Here is a 21,064-nt window from a genome sequence, read left to right on the forward strand (position 1 = left end):
TAGCAGCTCTTGTGGAACATTTGAATCCATTTTTCCTAAAATGAATAAAACAATGAGCTGAGGAAGCTTTCATGCGGGTAGAGGTTTAGTGTAATTATTTGTTTTGAAACAGCAGTCTCACGTGTGCCAAACTCCACCTAGAAAAACACTTTTCAAGGAGAGAGAGCGCTTGTTTTGTTTGCTGTATCCGACGGGGGGCGGACAGCTGAGCGCAGAGTGCTTGTCCTTGAGACATGACTGCCCGAGGGTTTCCCCATCTATATTCCCGGGACAGTCCAAGTTTTTAGCGCGTCCGTCTGACAAGATGCTGGGTGTTTTTGTCAGAGCCGCGGTGAGTCCTCCTTTTTCCCCCTTTGCGTGTGTTTTAAGTGCGTGTTAAAAAAGCGCAGTAACGTTACGTTTGATTTTGCGACATCAGGTCAAGTGAGTGAGTGAAGAGGGAGGGGCGCTGTGCAGAATAGCAACAATGTGGCAACAGTAGGTTAAAATGTAACTTACGTTCACCCAACGTGTGCATTTAAATTGTGCGTTAAGGAATATAACGGAGTATTTTTCTTTTTTTCGGGGAGGGGGTTAGCTAACATTTTGCATAGCGTTAGCTTAGCGTAGCATAGAGTAACTTAGCGTTAGCTTAGTTCGTGACATGGGAAACAGCAATGTGACTCGGAGTCATCCCCCAGTATTATCCACATTCTTGCATCTTTTCTGTCGTGGCGTGCAATAAATACACAAAATATTTAGCAATAACTTTATGTTGATATCGCTAACCGGAAGTTAATTGTTGTGTTCCAGCTTGACATAAATATCCCTACATTTTTTCTAACCGTTACGTATTTAATTCAACCTTATTTGGAGTAATATTAAATCAAATGGGATATCATATGAATGTATCTTCTTATTTTTTGTCAATAAATCGTATAACGACTTTATATTGATGTGTTTTTGTTGTAGCTCCCATCCGAAGGTTCAACTGTGTCAACCTATTTATAAGCTGGCAGAGACTAACAACAGTTAGTCCGAATAGTATAGCTGCTTCTGTCGGTTGTTTTGGTGTCCGTTTTCATGCACCAAATCATCATCTCACTGTAAAGCACGAGCCTGTCTAAGTTATTTACCGTTGTTCGCAACGCCCGAAGCTAGTTCTTGCTTAAACCAGTTTGCAGCGACTCATTAATGTCTGCAGTCTTAGATTGCATGCACTAAACAACATGTTGACACTTGAGGTTAAAGAGATTCAATTAATCTGCAGGGTTAACGAGCCCCAGTGAGATTGTCAATAAGATTACATTTCAGTATTCACACTCATGTATGAATGTACTGGGCTATTTATATATTTAACTGTCTGTTGGGCTTCAAATAGCAATGACACCTTCAACTTTCTAAATCCATTTGTAATACTCCAATTTAATGTGTAATAGCAGAAAAAACAGAAGAGTTTTTAACTTAACAAGATATTATCTTATAGATGCGGCCAGGTATGGTGAAGCCATGTCACCTAGTCAGACCTGTAACGCAGATCCTTGCAAGGCCCCTGACACACCAAGAGGGTCTGCCTAAGCTACCTGTGCCACCCTTGAATCAAACGTGTGAGCGCTACCTCGCAGCTTTGGAACCCCTCATCAGTGATGAAGAGATGGATCACACCAGAAAGGTGGTACAGGAGTTCCTTAAGGGTGGTGTAGGAGAAAGGCTTCAAAAGGGACTGGAAAGGCGGGCACGCAAGACGGACAACTGGGTAGATAAATGGATTTATTTAACTTTATGTGTCACCGTAGACATGATGAGTGTAAAAGCAGTCTTTTGACAGAAGAATCTGTCTTTTGTAATTACATACACTAAATACATGTTTAATTTGGCTGTTTAAGAAATTAAAGTAATTCTTTTTTCGCCCTGGTCTGACTACAGCTGTGTTTGTGTAGTTAACAGAATGGTGGATGCAGTCGGCCTACCTGGATTGCCGTATGCCGGTGGCAGTTTACACCAGCCCTGGAGTAGTCCTGCCCCAGATGCACTTTCATGATCGTCAAGGTCAAATGAGGTGAGAAACCAGCATGCCCTTACAGTATCCAAACTGCTTATCTTAATAATCACAGGCCCACAAACACTAAAAAAAACCCCAGCACTTGTAATGCGTGCAGTAAATTTTAATTTACGAACGAAAAGTTATAAAGTTTAATTGTCTGAATATAAGTGCAGCCATTAAGCTGTTTTAAAAAGTGATTTACTTTGTGTTGAAGTTACAGTACAAGCTCATTTAAAGCTGACCTTTGCACAGTCTTCCCTCCACATGCTGGCTATTTAAAGCCCCAGGGCTTCTCATACCATTGCTCAGCTGTTTTTGAATGCTGTGACCCATAGGATATGCAGTGAACATAGGGGCACCATGGAGATGTAATGCAAAAATAACAATGAAGATGATAAGAATATATGTGCCAAACATATGAGACTGTGGTAAACAAGCCAGTGCTTGTTTTTGTTTTGTTTTTACTTTTAGCTTCTAAAAATTTAACTGCGTTCCTCTCCATTCCTCTCCATAGTTCATGACTGATTTTGTTCCATCTGTGAACACTATATATGAGCGCTAGCTTTTGGAGCATTGATGCAAAACAAAGCATACACTGACCATTATGTGTAGTAATCTATAATCTGACTTGTTATTTTTTATTTTTTGCAGGTTTGCTGCCAAATTAATTGCAGGAGTTTTGGACTTTAAAAAAATGATTGACACGTGAGTTTGTCTGAAATCAATACAAACATTGTACTGCTGTAGCAATAAGCTCATTATCACCATGGCCTGCAGCTGTTTTTTATTTGTTTTTTTTTGTTTTTTTTCAAAACTGCAAATGAATAATATTAGTTACTGTGTTGTAGTCAGACTCTGCCTGTAGAGTATTTGAGTGGGAAGCCTCTTTGTATGGACCAGTATTACCAGATCCTGTCTTCTTGTCGTATTCCTGGACCAAAGAGAGATATCGTTGTAAATCACGCCAGTGGAAAAACACCTCCGACTCACATCACTGTGGTCCACAACTTTCAGGTACTCTAGATGGCACTGCTGTTCTTTCTTCAATTATAAAGATCCTGATTTTTTTTTTTATAGTCATTATGAAGAAAAGGAGTAATAAACTAAATCTGTTACTGAATCAACCCGGCTTCTCTTCTAGTTTTTTGTCCTAGATGTGTACAACAGTGATGGCACTCCACTAACAGTGGATCAGATGTATATGCAGCTGGAGAAGATCTGGAACTCCTCTTTGCAGACTAACAAAGAACCGATTGGCATCCTCACATCACAGCACCGCAACACTTGGGGAAAAGCCTATAATAACCTGATTAAGGGTGAGGACAAGCCACAGTATCAGCCAGATGTATTCTATAGATAGAAAGCATTTTTTGTTAGAATCTTGTGATTCACAAGTTCCATTTCCCCCTTTTTTTTTTCTTCTCAGATAGGACGAATAAAGACTCAGTTCGTGCCATCCAGAAAAGTATTTTTACAGTTTGTTTGGATGCTCCAATGCTGCGGGTGTCTGATGACTTGTATCTGAGCCGCGTAGCTGCCCAGATTCTGCATGGAGGAGGTGCTCGTTGGAACAGTGGCAACCGCTGGTTTGATAAGACGCTACAGGTCAGTTTAAAAGAGCGCAATGACTCACAGATCCAAAGTAATAAACAGGATTCTGGCAATGGTTGAGAATTTGAATGTACCTGCAAATCGTCCTCAGTTCATTGTTGGTGAAGACGGTGCATGTGGACTGGTGTATGAACATGCACCTGCTGAGGGTCCACCCATTGTGTTTCTCATCGATTACGTTGTTAAATACATGTAAGTTTATTTCAGATTTTAGACTAGTGTTTCTTCGGGTTTATGATGAGCTCACACTGACTCGGCGGGTCACGTTTTTCTCAACAGGCAGAGGACTCAATTCCGTCGCGCTCCCATGATTCCCCTGCCCATGCCCCAGAAGCTGCGTTTTAACATTACACCTGAGGTCAAGAGAGATATTGAGAAGGCCAAACAAAATATGAACATGTATGTCATGCTGTGCAGTCAGAATGTAGTTTTCTTGTTGCTGTTGTCATTTGGGCTTTGATGTCAGACATTTTCTTTGACTCCCTCTTTTCTCATTTTTGTCAGAATGGTACACGACTTGGATGTGAAAGTGCTTGTGTTTTCTCACTTTGGAAAAAATGTGCCAAAGAAGCATAAGCTCAGTCCAGATGCCTTTGTGCAAATGGCTCTTCAGCTGGCGTACTTCAGGTGAGAAGTCCGCTCTCTTGAAAGGGGGGAAAGGTCCCGTGGGATGCAGACACTGAGTGCACCGCATGATATACTTTTTTTGTTTTCAATCCAGGATCTATAATATTTGCTGCTCTACCTATGAGAGTGCTTCCTTAAGAATGTTCAAATATGGGCGAACAGATGCAATCCGGTCAACTACTGCAGACTCACTTGAATTTGTCCAGGCAATGCAAGACCCAGCTAAACAGGTACTAGTAAAAATGATGGGCTCTCACAAGCGATGTAACATTTTAAATGTGATCGTAAAAACTGAGCAGTAAATGTTCAAACAGAGCGCAGAGAAGCTGGCACTGCTGCAGAAGGCCATTCAGACGCATAAAGAAAACACGTACAACGTGAGTGCTGAAATCCCCAAAACAACCACTTTTTAACTACTTGATAAATATCACTTTAACATGCTCACCATTGCTTTTTCAGGCAATTCATGGGCAGGCCATTGACAGACACCTCCTTGGGCTCAAGAGGCAGAGCATAGAAGACCTGACCTCTATACCTGAGATATTTATGGACACCTCTTATGCTGTGGCTAATCATTTTAATCTCTCCACCAGCCAGGTATATTTGCATCTAAGAAAAGCCCCAGTGTGTTACTGCTGAGCAAAGGATAATGTGTTGTAATATTTGTTTACTTGCATGTTTGCCCTCATCCCTCCCGTCTCGATGTCCAGGTTGGCTCCAAGACAGACTGTGTGATGTGCTTTGGTCCAATGGTGCCAGATGGCTATGGAGTGTGTTACAATCCCATGGATGAGCACATCAACATCGCCATCACAGCCTTTAACAGCTGCGAGGAGACAAATGCTGCCAACTTTGCCCAGGCTGTAGAGGAAGCACTGTTGGACATGAGAGCTCTCTTGGAAGACACAGCTACAGCCAAGCAGTGATTCCACACAGGAACCTGGCACGGTGTTTTTGTGCCCCCGCCGGGCTGTGGCTGTAGCTGAACCTGGAACAATGCCACACTGACACAGACCTGCAATGGACTGAGTGTGTTGGAGCTATGGGGAAACCAGTTTTTAAAGGAATTATGGGAAATTTACCGTGTGACTATCAGTATTGAGATAGAGCTATATATAGGTGTGTGTGTGCGTGTGAACTTTAGATGAGCATTATTTACTAACTGTAATAGTATAAGTACGCCCTCCATTTTTATACTTCAGCAGTTCTGTGTGCTATCTTCCAAATGACTTTGTCCTTGCTTAAGTTAAAGATTTTGAGTGCTTTGGTTTGTTTATTGTTTATTTAAGGTCAAAATAATTGCATATAGTTATAACAGTTAATGAAAAAGGATCTTTCAGTAAGATCCTTTTTCATTTCACTTTCACTTGAAGATATAATATGCAGTTATGAACCACAAGAACTGTATGGTGGTAAGTAAATCTGCAGGGAAACAGCCTTCTTGTAATTTCTTATTTTCCTTTTTCAGGGGTGTTGCCTTTGTACAAAGGGTGTGTAGTCTCTGACCAACAACTGAGAGTGTGAGTGCAGGACTCTGTAAAAATACAGAACGAGGGGCATTACTGTCACTGTCTGTCTTCTCCGCTGTCCGTGTCATGAAAAGTCGCAGAGGTCCTTCTGTTCGGGGGGTCTGAGCGGAGCCAGAGGCAATAGCAGCCATCATGGAGCATGCGCTTCAGGTGTATTCCCACAAAACCCAGCAATGCAGCACCTCCCTTCACAGTTGTGATTTAGAATGAAAAGTGCTGCGAAACAATCACGTTATCACAAATAACATTTCATTTCACAGCTATTTGAGTCACAGCTTCGTTCTTGTTAACACCGCTCCTTTTCATCTTTCACCTTTTTCAGCTCGCGTGAGCACCGCTCCTCCCTTTCGCTTTGTGGAGCCAGAGAGGAGGGGCCAAATATAAATGTTGTGTTCAGTTTATAGAAATCACATAACTGATGACTGCTGCATATTATACCTTTAACTCTTTCTTCTCAACAGAGCACAAGTGAACATTGTCAAAAACAGTATCTGGTATCAAAGGCGCACAAATGAATATCGAGCTCTGAAGCTTCCTTCAGAATGCAGGTAGTCTCCGTGAAATTCAACCTCAGCCATATTTCCCGACGCATGCCACTGAAACAGCTGGTTACCTTTAAACACGTTGGTCTTTAAGACATCCATGTCCCGGATCTGAATAACACAACAAGCATATTGCAGTAGTTATACTCGTGCGCTTTTTGTCCTTGTAAGATACAGCATATTGAACCAACACATGTTAGAGAGCTTGTTCGCACCATAATGTATGTAGACTGGGAGTTTGTGGTGTTGAATACTAATCCTATGTGTAGTGCTTGGATTCTGATCTTCACTGAGGGAGGGGCGTTGATGAGCACTCGACAGGTGTGGTTAGTGCTGGACGTTATTGGATTCTCAAACACACCGCTGGGGGAGAACAGCTGAATGTCACAATCTGAGGGGCAAATATGGATCGTTGGTTAACAAGTTATCATCACTATAGTCTGTGTGCAGTTTAGTGCAATTGCAATAAAATTTACAGTTGTCTACAAGGAATATTATAGCTGTGAATTGATTGTTCATAGCTAGAATATCACGTCCTTCCCACCTGCATGGTGGATGGAAAGGATATGAACAAAACAGCCCATATAGCTGGAAATCTTAAAACAGTCTCACTCTATCCGAGGCAAAAGCGTAAAAAACTTACAGTATTTTCATCTGACGTTATGTATTGCAGGGCTTTTGTTTATGATTGCGTTAGACTGTGGAAGTATTCTCACTGCGTCATACAGTACTGTGCAAAAGTCTTGAGCCAAACCTCCTTGATATTTTGTTAGGAAAAATGGGGAAATAGGTGTCAAAATTTACTGAAGATGTGCAAACATGCACGCGTGTAATATATACACTATATAAGGTATAAAACAGTGCTTGTACATTTCTAATTAGGTTTGGTATTATTACCTTTATTCTTCCACACAGCCTAAACCCTCTTAGGCAAGCTTTCTTTTAATTTAAAGTAGTCTTCAGGAATAGTTCTTCAGGCTTCTTGAAGGAAATTCAAAGCTTTTCTTTGGAAGTTTTGATCTGTTGTCTGCCAAAATAATTCCACACTGCTTCAATAATGTTGAGGTCCCAGCTCTGGGGAGGTGAATCCACGATTCACTGTTGCACCTCTCAGCTGACCTCTGACATGCTGACAATAAGTTGAACTAAATAGTTCTGGTTTAGATTCAGACCTGCTGCCACTGATCATCAGTCCATTTCTTGTTTAAGCTGGCATAGCTCAAAATTGTCTCCATCTTTCCCTTTCTTAAGAATGGCTTCTTGAAAGCCACTCTTCCACTGAGAGCATTTCTAATGAGGCTTCAGTGAACAGTAGATTCCACTTTCCTCCAGTTTATCCTCATGATGACTTTTGAAAATTACACATACATCCAACTCTTTGGAAGGAAAATAAGAGTGCCAACCTCAATCAGCTCACTCTCTGGGCAGTATTTTCTTTTAAGGAAATAGTAAATGAATTTTGTATGTATTAATTAGTTTTCTTTATTCTTTTTAAACATACTGCACTACAAATGTATTCAAGTAAAATCAAGTGCAAAGTGGCTTTTGTTATTTAAGAGTAGGTAATGGATAATAGGTATTGATTTGTTAATGACTGGACAGTTTGACCTCATTTGACCTTGAAGAAGAGGTCAGCGGTCCAAAGTAACATGATATTTAAAATTCCCACATATCTTTCCCTATTTACCCGTATGTTGTCAATGTAAACAAAGGCAGTTTTAAATCATTTTGACCTTCAAATCAATCTATCAAGCTTTAAGGAGAGGTCAGAGGTCAAATGTGACATTATATTTTAAATCTTAGTATGGTAGTTTCTATATGTCGACAATGCACACCACCAAAGACTCATACTTTCTAACTTGTATGGCTTTTGTCAATTTTCAATAAAATTATTAACTTTAACTTCAGTTGATGATCTTGGTGGATGTAACGTAAATTCTAATGGATTGCTAACATGACCCCGCTGTGCCCCCCTGTAGAAAGAGAGTGACACACATGCAAACGCTACCGAACAACAACCTTCTTTGCACAAGTAGTGAGGGGTGGCTTAAGACTTGTGTACAGGCTTGCAAATCTCTGTTAATTCAGTTTAAGTGAATAAGTTTCAATTCACTTGTTGCTGCATCCATTCAAACAACAAATGAAGGATGCTCTTTCATTAATCATAATCCTATCTTTCATGATATTTGACAATCCTTCTGCAAAAAGATTCCTTCTGCAAAAAATTCCTAGTTCTGTTCAAGCACCGTCTTACCTTGATGGTGGCTCCTCTTCTTATTTTTCTGTGAACTGTACGTAAACACAACCCCGCTCCCTGGCGTGAGCAGATTTTGACGCACCAGCAGGACATTTGTTCTGGTGGTCAGTTCAGTACCTCCCACATGCGCGCACTTCCTCATAAATGCCAGTCGGTCGAAAAATGCCACGTATTCCTCTGTAAAAACGCACGCAGAGTTGCATTTATTTTGCTGCTGCAGCCTTCGCACAGAAAGTAGCAGTATTAGTGTTATTAATAGAACCAACTTTTTCTGCAGTCCAGGGAGCTGGACACCACTTTAATGTGAATGACCTCATCCAAGGGTCGGCCTATGGATACCACACAGCGATCTGTCACATCAGTTAAATCCACTGTGCCTGATTCCTCCAGCAGTAGCTGTCCACATGCACCTAGACAGGAGCAGATGTTATAATATTAATAATAATGCTTTTCCTTCGGTTCTTCATGAGCTCTTAAAGTATTTATGTCTACTGACTTGATTTATGGGTTGGAGTGAGTGTTGTGGCAGCCACTGGGGTCACTGGGATGGTGAAGGCCTCTGTTGGACTAGGAGAAAGTTGGCGTATGCTTGGCTGTGATATGTTTTTAGGGCTTAGAGTGGAATGCAGAGGAGTGGGTTTATCTGATGTGGATGGCACATCTCTGCAGCTGCCCGTGTAGCAGCCCTGGATGGTGATTGGCTTGGGCATGTGCATGCAAATCAGGGGGCTGAGGGGCTCTGGCTTAGAGGGGCCCATGCAGGACACAGCTCTGGATTGGATACCGTAGCCACAGGATACTGAACACTTGAGAGAAACACAACACTTATGACAAGGAAATTTCACAATGTTAGCAATATCATGCTTAATGAGACATCAGTGTCCACTGCTTCGGTATTCAGCGAAGGAGTGGACGGGAGAAAAAAAACAGGTTCAAAAGAGATTATTTCATCCCATTTCTATCTAATAGCCATCCCCATGTTGTGACGTACCTGGCTCCACGGCTTCACCTCCCACCTAAAGGTGCAGACTTGCACCAAGCAGGGCACTGTGATGGCTGGTTTGACAGCTGCATGGCAGTTTTCCTCTGCCACCATGCTCTCCTTGCCGTGGATAAACTGGACACAAGACACAACCCTCTGAGCTACACCTAGGTCACAGGAGACTGAGCAGGGTAACGTCCTGAATACCTTCCACCTGGCCAAGTGACAGTGGTGGGGAGTTCATTATTTTTTTTGCTGTTGCAGAAATCGATTTCAGGTTTGCATTTTGTGTGATCTTCACCTTGCTGGGCAGCTGTGAGTGTTACATGATACCACTGCTGTGGGCTTGGGAAAGTTACTGCACTCCGAATCTTCCACAACCACCTCCTCCCCTTCTGCTTCCCGAGCACAGTACAGCACCCTGTTTGCTACCCCTCCTCCACACGTAACACTGCAGACTCCTTGCTTAGAGCGCCACCTGGTTGTTACAAGAAAAATATCCTGTAATTTTAAAACATTTATTTCAAATCTGCATCCTACTTTCTACACATCTCTATGGTTACTACAGTGTCTCACATAGGAGGGCAGGGTAAAGTGCTGCATATCTCAGACTTGGGATGAGGTTTAGTAGAGGCATCACAGTGGAAGTCAGGCACTCCCAGTGTGGTTTGATGGTCCACACAAGAAAACCACACCTGCAGAGTTCCTACAACACATAATCAGTGGGCTTTGAGTTACTACATCTGAGTAGACAGCACTGTTTCTGACTAAGGGAGGACTTACCATTGCCGCAGGTCTTTGAACACGGGCTAATAACAGGGCTCCACACATACACACGAGGCTGACTAGAGCGTGGTAACAAATCAGACTTTAGACTGGGTTGTTCCTGGTCAAGAAAGACAACAATTGTAGAGATGTTTCACATTCTTAAAGAACACTGGAGTTCAAGTTATCGTTGATTTTACCTCTCGGTCTGATTCCCACCCAATGGGACACACGTCTACCACACAGGGCACAGAATCGGGGGGTTTAATCTGCTTTGAACAAAAACTTTGATCGACTTCAACATCCACGCCACCTTCAGGTCGGATGCACGATACAATCTGTTTTGCTTCTCCTGGCCCGCAGATTGCCGAACAATCCCCTGGCTCTGATGCGTGCCATCTATAAACGCACAGACCGAAGATTTACAATGTTAACTGTTCACACTCTGTGAATCTAATAATCAGCATTACATTGCAGATGTCATACCTGGCAGGACAGTGCTGCAGGTTACATTTTTCAATAGCGTGCGGAGCTGTATCAGGTGGACATTTGGAATCTGGAACCTTCACCACATCAGATCCATGTTTCTGAACACATCTTACAGGACGCACTCTTTCTCCCCCACCACAAGAGGCGCTACAAGGCCCAAACGTCCCTGCAGTCCATCTGTAAAATAGTACATTTTACATGTGCTAGTTTGTGCTGAGCACTGTATGTCAAAAGAAGCTGAGTATGAACCCAACCTGGGGGGACAGGGTGCAAGATTACAGGTTGTGTAGAGCAGTGTGGTTGGACGGGGTGTTGAACAGTCATGTTCCTCCAAAGGTTTGCTGGTCTCTTCATCTGCACAAATATAAACATGCCTCCGAACACCTGTTGAGGGGTGAAAGGTGGAAGACGCAAATGTTTACAAGACCTTGGATTTAACAGTTGTAGCCTCCTATAGTCTACATCAGGTATCAAACATAAGGGTGTAAATTATGGACTTCTAACTGTATTTTCATGAATTTTACAACTTTTCCTACTTATAAAGACCTCCCCCACAGCCTTCATGCTACACCAAAGTAGTGAAATAGCAGATAAACAATTAAATGACAGAAAAATTCACAGTAAAATAAACAAGTAGGACATTATCTGTAAATTAACAAGACAGTCTGGGCCTGTATTCTTTAATTTACTACAGCATAATCTCTTTATCATGTAGAAGAATTGGGATGTGCTGTTAACATTGCACCAGAGACTGGTACACTTTTTGTCACTCTTTAGCAACAAAATATGAACTTTAGTCAAGTAAAGATTGCTATGATAGTGTTAGCTTCTTTTTTATTTATGTTGCCAACTAAATGATTTTCATTCAACTTAGTTCCACTTCATTGTTTTCCCCAATAATCTAAGCTCTCAGTAGGCAGCGCACACCAGAGTTTGACAGCCACTGCTAAACACTATTATACAAATGCTTTCAATATGGCATTTTACTTGCAAAAGACATCTGTTTCCCAAACAAAAAAGCAAACACTACACGGTCTCTCAAGGTCTCAAATGATCCCCGTCATCAACAGTATTTTTTTTGTCACTTTCTTCGTTAAGTTACTTACCTGATCCACAAGATACAGAGCAGGGTGTTGGGAAAACAGACCATTTGCCTTTGGGTAACACATCCATTTGGCTGCTGTTTCTGGTAGGCACATAGAACTGGTAGCTAATGTTTGGATTTGTTTTTTCTCCATATTCTTTTCCATATTTGCGATAGATCTACAGTGAGAAAAAACAAAACAAAATCACTATAACTGTTGCACAAAGCCACGTGAACAGTTTAGTAAGATTTCCTCGCCTGACCTGTACTTTTATCTCCTTTTGCAGAGGCCCAGGCACGAGCAGCTCCTCCATCTCAGGCAAAAGGTCAGGTGTTAGATGGATTCGGTACTCCAGGCGGTTTTCATCCAGCGGGGAAGGGTGGGTCATATTCAGAGCCATGCTGCCCATTCCAGACACAATGTACGTCTCCCCAGTCTTTACAGCTGTGGATGCAAAGTTTTAATCCTGTTAAGGTTGTCTTATAGAAATGTAAATCTCCTGTCCAGTTATGCCACTCACCCATATGAGTGAAGAGAGGTGCCCTGTTGATAATATGAACCTGTGTGGCATTCACTGGCACCGAGACAAAGGTGATGTACTCTGAAACAAAAATAAATCACTGATTTATAACTGATGCACGATAATACAGCAGTTATTAATGCCATCAATTATTCTTTTCAAACTAGTAAAGAAAAAAAACCTTTCACACCCCAAAAGCATTAAATTTGCTTATGTACAACAGGGAAAAAAGCAGGAAAACATCATATTTGCTTTACAAATAACTTAAATTAATGGCACTCAGTTTGTTACCTCTGGCCTGACCACCACTGTAGGAGTCAGATATCAACCTGCAGGAAGACCCATTTCCACCACACACCCCACAGATATCCCGTACTTTTCCAGAGTGCAGGACACCATCACAGCCAAACAGCTGATCAGAGACAAAAGAAAGATCACAGAAAGAGGGATATGGCATTTGATCCCTGATATATTTAGCCTCATTAACCCATCCCTACCTGGCATCTGCCTCTTAGACAAGCTGCTGTAGCGCCGAATGGAGGAGGGCTGTCTGTCTCACAGCGAGTACCATCCACAAACTGAGAGCCACGGCTCACTATGAAGTTTTCTCCATCTGACTGGCACATATATCTGCACTGTTCATCCCCTGGTTAGGATAAGAATAAGAAATGTTAGGTGTACACATTTTTCACATTTTGCTCTAAAGAAAAAAAAAAATCAAGTTTGCTTAGACCTACCCTGTGTAAAGCCTAATGCAGGAATCCATGTGTAGAAGGAAGCACTGTTTGGTGGCAGGTAGAGGGGGTGGTTATCTGTTTGGGAGCACTGCTCTGCCATGAAATTAAGTTGAGTGCGCTCACAGGGCTGCAATAAGGTAGATGGTAAGAAAAGTGTTATTTTCTCCTAATAAGTCAAGTTTACACTGCCAAGCCCAAATTACAGTAAGGATACTCTGGCAGTAAACTGAATTTGAAGAATAGCTGATTTGTCCCATGCTCTTATTTTCACATGTGCATGACTTATTTTCTCGTAATTCTAAGACATTTAATCATTTCTGTTGAAATTATGGGCTGCAAACTACTAAGAAAAGCTCATTCAAAGCTGGGAATGATTTTGGGTCCAATGTTCCATTGATTAAACAATATTGACCTATTGTATGGAGGCCCAATGTAAACATAGCCGGTAAGTACTTACTTGCTGGTTACAAAGTTCAGCCTCGATATCTGGGCCTTCACAATCATTCCCTCCAAACGCAGGTCTGAAAATTAGAGGTGACACACCAAAATCCCACATGTTCTTAAGAAGAAGTTCAGCAACATGTTTTTACTGACGCATCCATTTGTTAACCTTGGGTTGTTACATTGCCGCGTACGAAGTGCGACACCGCCACCACACGTCCTCGAGCAGGAAGAAAACTCAGACCAGCCAGACCAGGAGCCGTGAACCACATCAGGGGAGCTGAGATCATCTGGAGACACACAGCGCCCCTTTAGACACCACTAGAAGAGAGGATTGCATCCCGTGAAAAACACACTACTGTTTGATGACTCTCTGGTGCCTGCAGAGCTGTACCTGATTAGGACCACACTCTGTCCCATCCAGAAGTGGCACTAGGAGGCGTTTGCAGGAGCTATTGTCGTCTAGATTGACGTGGCAAGACAGAAAACGACAAGCTGGCTGATGGAAAGGAGAAAAAGGTTGTTAACAAACTGAAAATGTGGTAATGTCAATTTCCCATCCTGTGCCATGAAGACTGTGACATACCAGGTCATTATTGGTGAAAGAGCAGGCTTTCGCAGTGCTACCAAAAGCTATACGACACTGGTCATCCACGCCATAGTAGAGCCCTGGCTTCCAGTCTTGCAGGGATCCTTCCATTGCAGGGAGATCTTTTACACATTCCGCCTTCCCTTCACTGAGAATACCAACAGATGAGAAAACCCAAAGCGCTGACATTATATTGCGCTGAAAGACTGAAGACTTAATATAAATTACGTTTTAAGGATCAACCTCTGTGGCAGATATGAAGACACGACTTAAGAGTAAATACCATATTCAGTAGTGCCAGATGTGCATGATAAATGAATGGCATTTCTTGCACAGCTGCTGTGAACAGGTTGGCCCACCTGAAGAAAGTAAGAAGCTGCTGTCTGCTGCAGGGAGACCAGGTCAAATCCACACTGTTGTAGCCTCCGTCAGAGGCCATCATGAACCCACTCCTGCTGCAGGTGTTTCCTACTCCGTCATGGTTGATTCCAAAGCTGGGTGAAATACAATCAAGCATAAAAGATGTTAAAGTAACCATAGTGTAGGATGCTGTGAGCATGCGGTTGTTAAAAGATGACATTCCCTGGCTGGTGACATTTAAAGGTATTTTAAATTGCCAAGAATACCAGAGCAAACAATTACGGTAAAACAGTCTTGAAGCATGTAAAGCACCATTTAAACTGTCAATCACGGTCCAGTATGGTGACTATAGTGAGTGTTATGAGCTGAATTAAACTGCACAGTACAATTAAAGCTTTTTTTTATGGGTCTGTGATTTGTGAAGAATTTCTTGGAAACATTGAAAACATTTCCTGTATAGACAAAAATTTATCTCTGACTGAAAATAGAAAGAAAAACTCACTTAAGGGGGGAAAAAAAAGCAATTAAACTGAATTATACTGTTTGATCATTTCAAAATGACAGAAATAATAAGGAATGCCCCAAATTAGACACAGCTGTAAACTAAAGTATACATTTTAGGTCCCGTGGATTATCCCTTTTACCTGTGGCCAATTTCATGAGCGATGGTGATTCCCAGGTCAAAGCCAGTGTCCTCTGTAATCACACAGCTCCAGTCACTGGAGCAAGCCCCACCGAGCTGTGTTACTCCCCTGACCTGCTTGTTTCCATCAGGTAACACCAGGTCATACCTGATTGTGATGGTAAAGCAAAAAAAAAAATCATTTTGCTCATCTGCAAGATAATAAAACATCCTCTTATAACCAGATACAGACAGTTAACATACCTTGTAATGTACAGTAGAAGATCTGCATGTAGCGGGTCCGTGTCATTTGAAGGGTTAATCCTTCTGCCCCAGTCACACACACTTCTGAGAGAAGAAGTGATGTTGGTAGACAGCTGGATCTCTGGCTAAAACATGGTCAAATGTAACAAGAGAATTAAAGTACTTTGCACTGAAACTTTTAATCATGTTGCTCACATTCAGAGTCACTATGGATAGCAGCAGCTTAATAAGCTATAGATGTGACAATAGCTTACACAAGCACTGTAGGACTTCAGATTATTGTGCTAAAAAGCTATATCTAATATTTGGTCATTTGTGACTTAACTATAATGAGCTGGAGTCATAACAGAAAGCCACTTACCTCTGGCTCTGACAGGATGATCATGCGGACCAGGTGCACCCTCATGTTGGCACCCAGGGTAATGTCTCTCAACAGCTCTGAGGCCTGGGTGGAAATTGAAATATAAGTCCAATTACTATATTTCATCACTTTCAGTGTATTGGGACTATAGAATTGCGGAGCACTTACACCAGGCCAGACTATGGAAAGAATTCAGCAGACACGGTACAACTTCAGAACACATTACTGTCTCTGACTTATTGCTTTTAACACCTCTTTCATTATCTGCTGATTCCTCCCTATATCATCCTCAAAGCTCCATTTACGGATTGTTCCAGTAAACATTCCCATCCACTAGTTCTAACTTCTTTTGCATGTGTGCGATCAGGCTTACAATGTTGAGGTTGGTGAGGATGTATCTTTCTGTGTCCTGCCTGTGGACCTGCTGGACATCAGGCCCCACCACTACCAGTAGCTCCAGATGGGTGATATCAGGCATCACAGCTGACCGACGCAGTCGCTCACTTACTGCGACCAAGAAGAAAACAGTGCAGACACAGAATGATAACCTGTCTGTGTGCCAGTGGTTGTGTATATACTTTTTTTCTCATTTTGTTGTATTTTCAAGCTTCCATTGACACACATACCTGTGGAATGAGAAGAACCTGGATAGGAAAGTACTCTTGGACTGGTCGAGTGATGAAAAGGCTTTTGAAAGGAACAAAACTTTGTTTACATCTAGTAGTGAAATTAATGCTATGTAACTAGATTTAGACATGTGAGTCAAACACCAAAAAAAAAAACATGAAAATACTGCTAATTGCTTGTTAGCAGTATGCATGTAAATCCAATAACCAAAGTTAGGACTCTCTGTAACTTGTGGGTTTTTCGCAGGATGATAAACAGCTTAAAGTTGAAGAGTTCAATGTACTTTGCAGAAGTTCCGAGCAGTGGAATGACTAACCGCAGTGCTCCTGTTCACCCGCAGCTTTCCACCTACCTTTTCCAATGGAGAAATCATTAGTGCGCTTAAGCCAGGCCGCAGCAGCAGCAGACAGAACAGAGTCATAAAAACCATGTTTCTCCTTCTTCCTGTGTGTGTACCTGCTCCGCTTTAACACCAGGACAATATGTGATCCTCCTACTCAGGCAGGACAGAGCCAAGAGTCTGTGAGTATGCGTTTATGTAAACAGTAGGGACAAAGTTGATGAGCGTCACGCGTCATTTGCTGTTTTTTTGGGGGGTTGGAGACCAAGAGGACAGCTCTTATTGGTTGGCTCTCTCAGCGTGTGCTATGATTAATATGTGTCATTTCTTGCCTTTTGTCACTGAGTGATAAAAGCTATGACGACCCACCGAGAGTTTTTGTATTTGCAGTGATGGCAGCTTCCTTGCTTTATTTAGAAACCAAAAGTCCAACTTTAGACACCCCACCATATTTATAGGCCTTTCCCAGACAACAAATGAATTGTGCTGAATTTGTTACAAGTGATTGTGAAGTTTGTTACCCGTTGTAGCCATTAGAGGGCACACATGATCCTGTGGATGAAATGAAAGTAACGGGGGGAGAGAGCAGGAGCTACTCCACAAGAGTGTAACAAACTAACATCCCTCATGTTCACGACAGAGATGAAACCAGCGTTAAGCTGCTTATTTGTAAGGGCCGAAGATTCAGAGTGTAAGCAATAAAACAGCTCAATTTAAGCAACATTAGACGATCTAATAACTTTGGTCTGTGGCTATAATTAATTTCCTTTACAGTTTAAATTAGGTCAGAAGAAAGACTTTCTTCTCTCCAACTATTTTTAGTGCTTTTTTTTAACACTTGGTGGAGGAAAGCCATTTTAAATATAACTTTATGCTTTGATATTCCTTTGATGACATGAATACAGTAGCAATGAACTTATCAGATTCCATCTGACTTTTAACACAACGCTGGTTTCTCATCCTGCTATGAAAAAGATTCAAGTATAACCAGAATGTATTCCACGCCTTACATAAACTCCGAAATGTTGTGGAAATAGCATTTGACCCTCTTCCTCTCTCACTCGCTCTCTCTGTTCCTCTCCATCCCCTTCCTTCCTCTGGGGGTATAGTTTATCTCTGCAAAGCTAGGATTCAAGCCCCATCTGCCATTAGTCGGCCAGATATCTGCCTGTTGTCAGTCTGAATTAACAGCTGGGTGTCACAAGCATTACACCAGCGTTGCTGCTCCACTAAAACCTCAATGCCATGCTAGATTTGCCGAGCACAACAGACTGTGATGAGCGTCGTCGGAGTCTCATGCCTGCTCACTCTGAGGAGGGCATGAATTGTATATTCATGATGTCCTAAATTATATATATCTAGCCATATGGGATACACAAGTGGGCACAGCAGATGAAGCCTCAGGAAAATTTTGTTTGGTTGTAATTACTGAGGAAGGAGGAAGCTGTTTATGGCTTGAAAAATATTCATAGAAAGTAATCTCTGTTAGATCACTTTGTGCCCCATTTGTAGTTATCTTATTGCTAGAAACTATATTAAAGTCATGTAAAACTGCATGTCACGCATTACGACATTTTGGAAAGACATTTGGTAAACTGGGTTTTTTTCACTGTGAAGTCCAGCCTCGCAGTGTTTAATTTTGAGATGCATTTAAGTAGAGTGGCTCTGGCTTGTACATAAAAGGATTGTCGCTCATCTGCTGCTCTTTGTCATTCCATCCATCTGTCACAGAGTCGCAAAGATTTGTGTGTGTGCAACAACAACAAAAACAACAGAAATGTTCACCTGCCTCTTTATGACAGTCCATCACCAAAACTTTATGTTGGGGAAAAGCACTGATGGCAGATCAAGTATGTTAGTTTTAGTGGATGATTGAACAGAATCTTCTGACCTGACTTTTTTCTGCAAGTTATCAGCTGTAACTATAAGCAGAAGTCCTCGCATAAATATAGCACACCTTTCATGACTTAAGTACTGGACTATTTATAAAATTGTCACAGTGATGTATCAGATGCTGAATCAAAGTTACCTTCATGCATAAAAGTACCAGCAGAATGGCCCTGTAACATCTGTTTTTCAAACATACTGACGTTCCTCTGAACATTTATTTCCTCAATTTATGCATGGGTGTGTCTCTCTCTCTCTGGAAAATCTGTAAACCTAAGAATATTTCCTCCTGCTGGTGGAGTTTCTCCTCCCTTTCAGTGTTCCATCTGCTAATTAAGACAAATATTGTGTTGATGCTATACTGTCAGCCCTGATATGATAGCTTTCCAGTGTTTTCAAGGCAATACGGAGGGTGCTGAAACTTGAAATGTGCAGTCATTTTCCTGGCCGTGGCATTTCTTCCAGGAGCCCCCCAGCTGTTTTAGCATATGTCAGCATATCGCAGGGATGCCGACGTTGCGCATGCATTTAATGATGCCACTGTGCTGCTGATGGTGATGCCTTAATGATCGTGGTGTGTGGTTTCTGATAAACAGCTATAATCTGCAAGTGATTATGAACAATCATTTTCAGGGGAGGCGCTTTTGTAATATGTGTTTCAATAATGGTGTGATGTGAGGTAAAGCGGTGTTTGATCAATGCATTATTCTGTAATGTTGTCCTGTTTGGAAGTTAAATGACTATAGGAGCAGAATTTTCATGTCTCGCTCTGGAGTTCGAGTTTTCTACACCGAGACTGTTTTATGAGCTAAAATGTGTGGCATCACAGATATGCACAAAAAAAGAATTATCACACAAGGCCGACAGCAGCAGCAAAACACTAGTTTAAAAGTCTGTGATATCACAAAGCAGATACTGTATGTATAAGCATACAGTTGGGTGGTGCAATGGTAATGCAATTGCCTTTCAAACAGATCCAGACAATGCAAACCTTACCTGCTGCAATACCTACTGAAGTTAACTTCAACATAGTGATCTAAAATTAGACAAACATAAGACAGCATTTAGACTGAACTTGATACAAGATGCAGACTTTAGTTTAGTAAACTCAACAAGGCTTCTAAAGTTCTAAACGATCCAGAAAGATAAAAAAAATCTTAGAGCAATTTGCCCCATTTTTGCCATGGCCTCTTTCTCTATTTCTCAGCCTTGTTCTCTCTATTCCTACGGGGCTACTGTAACTGCAGTTGACTGCAATAAGGGACTGCAGGGAAGGATACTGAATACTAAGCTGGCCAAGTCAGACAGCCTACATTTTGATCCAATCCTCCCATGAATTAACAGAAAGCTCCTATCGGGCTATAGGATGATGGCGTGGCAGTTGTTAATGAACAAATCCAATAGCTGAACATCTGTTTACATGATGCTCGGGGGAGTTGAATTTTAATAAGCTACGCATGGAGATGTCTGACTGCAAAGTTTGGACTCGAGCATGAGTAAGAGGAATCGAGAGCAAAAATACAAATGAGCCTTCTGGTTACATGACTCGTCCTCACGTCCTTCAGTATAAAAATCAATACACGAAACTGCAGCGCATTAATCTTTTTCTTCAGACCAATTAAAATTCCTTTCCCCATCTTTTAGCAAGTATGTATCTGAAATCATTTTCCCTTATTCCCATCTTGTGCTCTTTCCCAGCAGGACCCTGCAATCTCCAGATCAGTAATTATAGTAGCCTATGTTTGGATACACCTTACCTGAAATTTGCTGGTATGGTGTCTCAATTTACAATCCCACTCTCAAGCTTTCAGTTTTATTTACTTCTGCCACAGCCCTTCGATTGTGGATTCTTTGTCTTTTGGTCAGACGCATGGAGTTTCATGAATTTTGGGAAAAGAAGGAACAATCTTTAAAAAAATGGGGTGGATTGTGCAGTTTGTTTTAATAACATAAATGAGTTGCACACACAGACTGTACATAAGAGATGTATGCAACCACTGAGAAAATCCCCCATTGGTTAGTAACGTTTCATCCCAAAGGCTGAGGTGATAGTTGCATCTTAGCATTTTGAAACCAGCCGTAGTTGGGTGTGGCCACAAACAGGCCCCCTCGTAGGGTAAGAAATTACCAATCACAAGGTAGGCCTGCCCCAAGGCAAATGCTGCTTTATTGCTGTGTTTTAACAGAGAGCATCATTTCTAGAATGAACATCATGCTGTGTTTAACAAACTAGCCACTGAGACCATAAAACTCATTAGGAAAGTATTTGCTGGGCTCATAGATCAAGCTACTGAAGGTTTGTATTTCCCACAGAGATTACTGAAATCTTTCTTGTTTTGGTAACAAAACGACCCCCAACCCCCTTTCACTTTTTACGTATCATTTTTCAGACCCGGAAACCAAGCC

The 21,064-nt window shown here is 41.7% G+C and overlaps 2 protein-coding genes across 4 annotated transcripts; one reads left to right on the forward strand and one right to left on the reverse strand.

The window, feature by feature from the left end:
• The first annotated feature begins 172 nt into the window (after positions 1 to 172).
• Positions 173 to 6,824, forward strand: zgc:154046 (Carnitine O-acetyltransferase-like). 2 transcript variants are annotated; one of them, XM_026186243.2, is made up of 14 exons: positions 173 to 331; positions 1,466 to 1,735; positions 1,920 to 2,038; positions 2,675 to 2,728; positions 2,872 to 3,037; positions 3,165 to 3,339; positions 3,450 to 3,628; positions 3,726 to 3,826; positions 3,914 to 4,033; positions 4,139 to 4,261; positions 4,356 to 4,491; positions 4,576 to 4,638; positions 4,721 to 4,858; positions 4,972 to 6,824. In XM_026186243.2, the coding sequence occupies exons 1-14, from the start codon at positions 305 to 307 to the stop codon at positions 5,185 to 5,187; spliced, it is 1,887 nt and encodes a 628-aa protein (XP_026042028.1). In that variant the 5' UTR covers positions 173 to 304; the 3' UTR covers positions 5,188 to 6,824. The 2 variants fall into 2 exon arrangements, with proteins under 2 accessions (XP_026042028.1, XP_026042029.1); XM_026186244.2 differs by lacking the exon at positions 173 to 331 and adding an exon at positions 361 to 477.
• On the reverse strand, positions 5,525 to 16,949 carry adamts13 (ADAM metallopeptidase with thrombospondin type 1 motif, 13). 2 transcript variants are annotated; one of them, XM_026186238.2, is made up of 29 exons: positions 16,784 to 16,949; positions 16,431 to 16,491; positions 16,178 to 16,311; positions 15,805 to 15,888; positions 15,444 to 15,568; positions 15,202 to 15,348; positions 14,557 to 14,691; positions 14,195 to 14,345; positions 14,003 to 14,107; positions 13,778 to 13,929; positions 13,625 to 13,688; positions 13,168 to 13,294; positions 12,928 to 13,076; positions 12,722 to 12,842; positions 12,431 to 12,511; positions 12,173 to 12,354; positions 11,932 to 12,088; positions 11,080 to 11,209; positions 10,823 to 11,002; positions 10,537 to 10,735; positions 10,355 to 10,457; positions 10,148 to 10,277; positions 9,873 to 10,049; positions 9,581 to 9,785; positions 9,086 to 9,413; positions 8,856 to 8,999; positions 8,587 to 8,766; positions 6,548 to 6,723; positions 5,525 to 6,443 (listed from the first exon to the last, which is right to left on the reverse strand). In XM_026186238.2, exons 1-29 carry the CDS (start codon positions 16,859 to 16,861, stop codon positions 6,288 to 6,290), a joined length of 4,161 nt encoding a protein of 1,386 aa, XP_026042023.1. In that variant the 5' UTR covers positions 16,862 to 16,949; the 3' UTR covers positions 5,525 to 6,287. The 2 variants fall into 2 exon arrangements, with proteins under 2 accessions (XP_026042023.1, XP_026042024.1); XM_026186239.2 differs by having other exon boundaries at positions 9,086 to 9,395; positions 16,784 to 16,947.
• Between the last annotated feature and the right edge of the window lie 4,115 nt (positions 16,950 to 21,064).

This window comes from Astatotilapia calliptera, chromosome 12 (genome assembly GCF_964374335.1).
Source record: "Astatotilapia calliptera chromosome 12, fAstCal68.1, whole genome shotgun sequence".
NCBI lineage: Eukaryota > Metazoa > Chordata > Actinopteri > Cichliformes > Cichlidae > Astatotilapia > Astatotilapia calliptera.

Bases quoted from the DNA above. Each gene is read 5' to 3' on its own strand.
- adamts13 (XM_026186238.2), bottom strand. From the start codon at position 16,861: ATGGTTTTTATGACTCTGTTCTGTCTGCTGCTGCTGCGGCCTGGCTTA. The intron at 13,077-13,167 runs GTAGGTCTAAGC...TATCCTAACCAG, and splicing joins TGCATTAGGCTTTACACAGG to GGGATGAACAGTGCAGATAT. The intron at 12,355-12,430 runs GTGAGTGGCATA...TTGCATCCACAG, and splicing joins ACCTCTCTTCACTCATATGG to CTGTAAAGACTGGGGAGACG.
- zgc:154046 (XM_026186243.2), top strand. From the start codon at position 305: ATGCTGGGTGTTTTTGTCAGAGCCGCG. The intron at 1,736-1,919 runs GTAGATAAATGG...GTGTTTGTGTAG, and splicing joins CACGCAAGACGGACAACTGG to TTAACAGAATGGTGGATGCA. The intron at 4,034-4,138 runs GTATGTCATGCT...CATTTTTGTCAG, and splicing joins GCCAAACAAAATATGAACAT to AATGGTACACGACTTGGATG.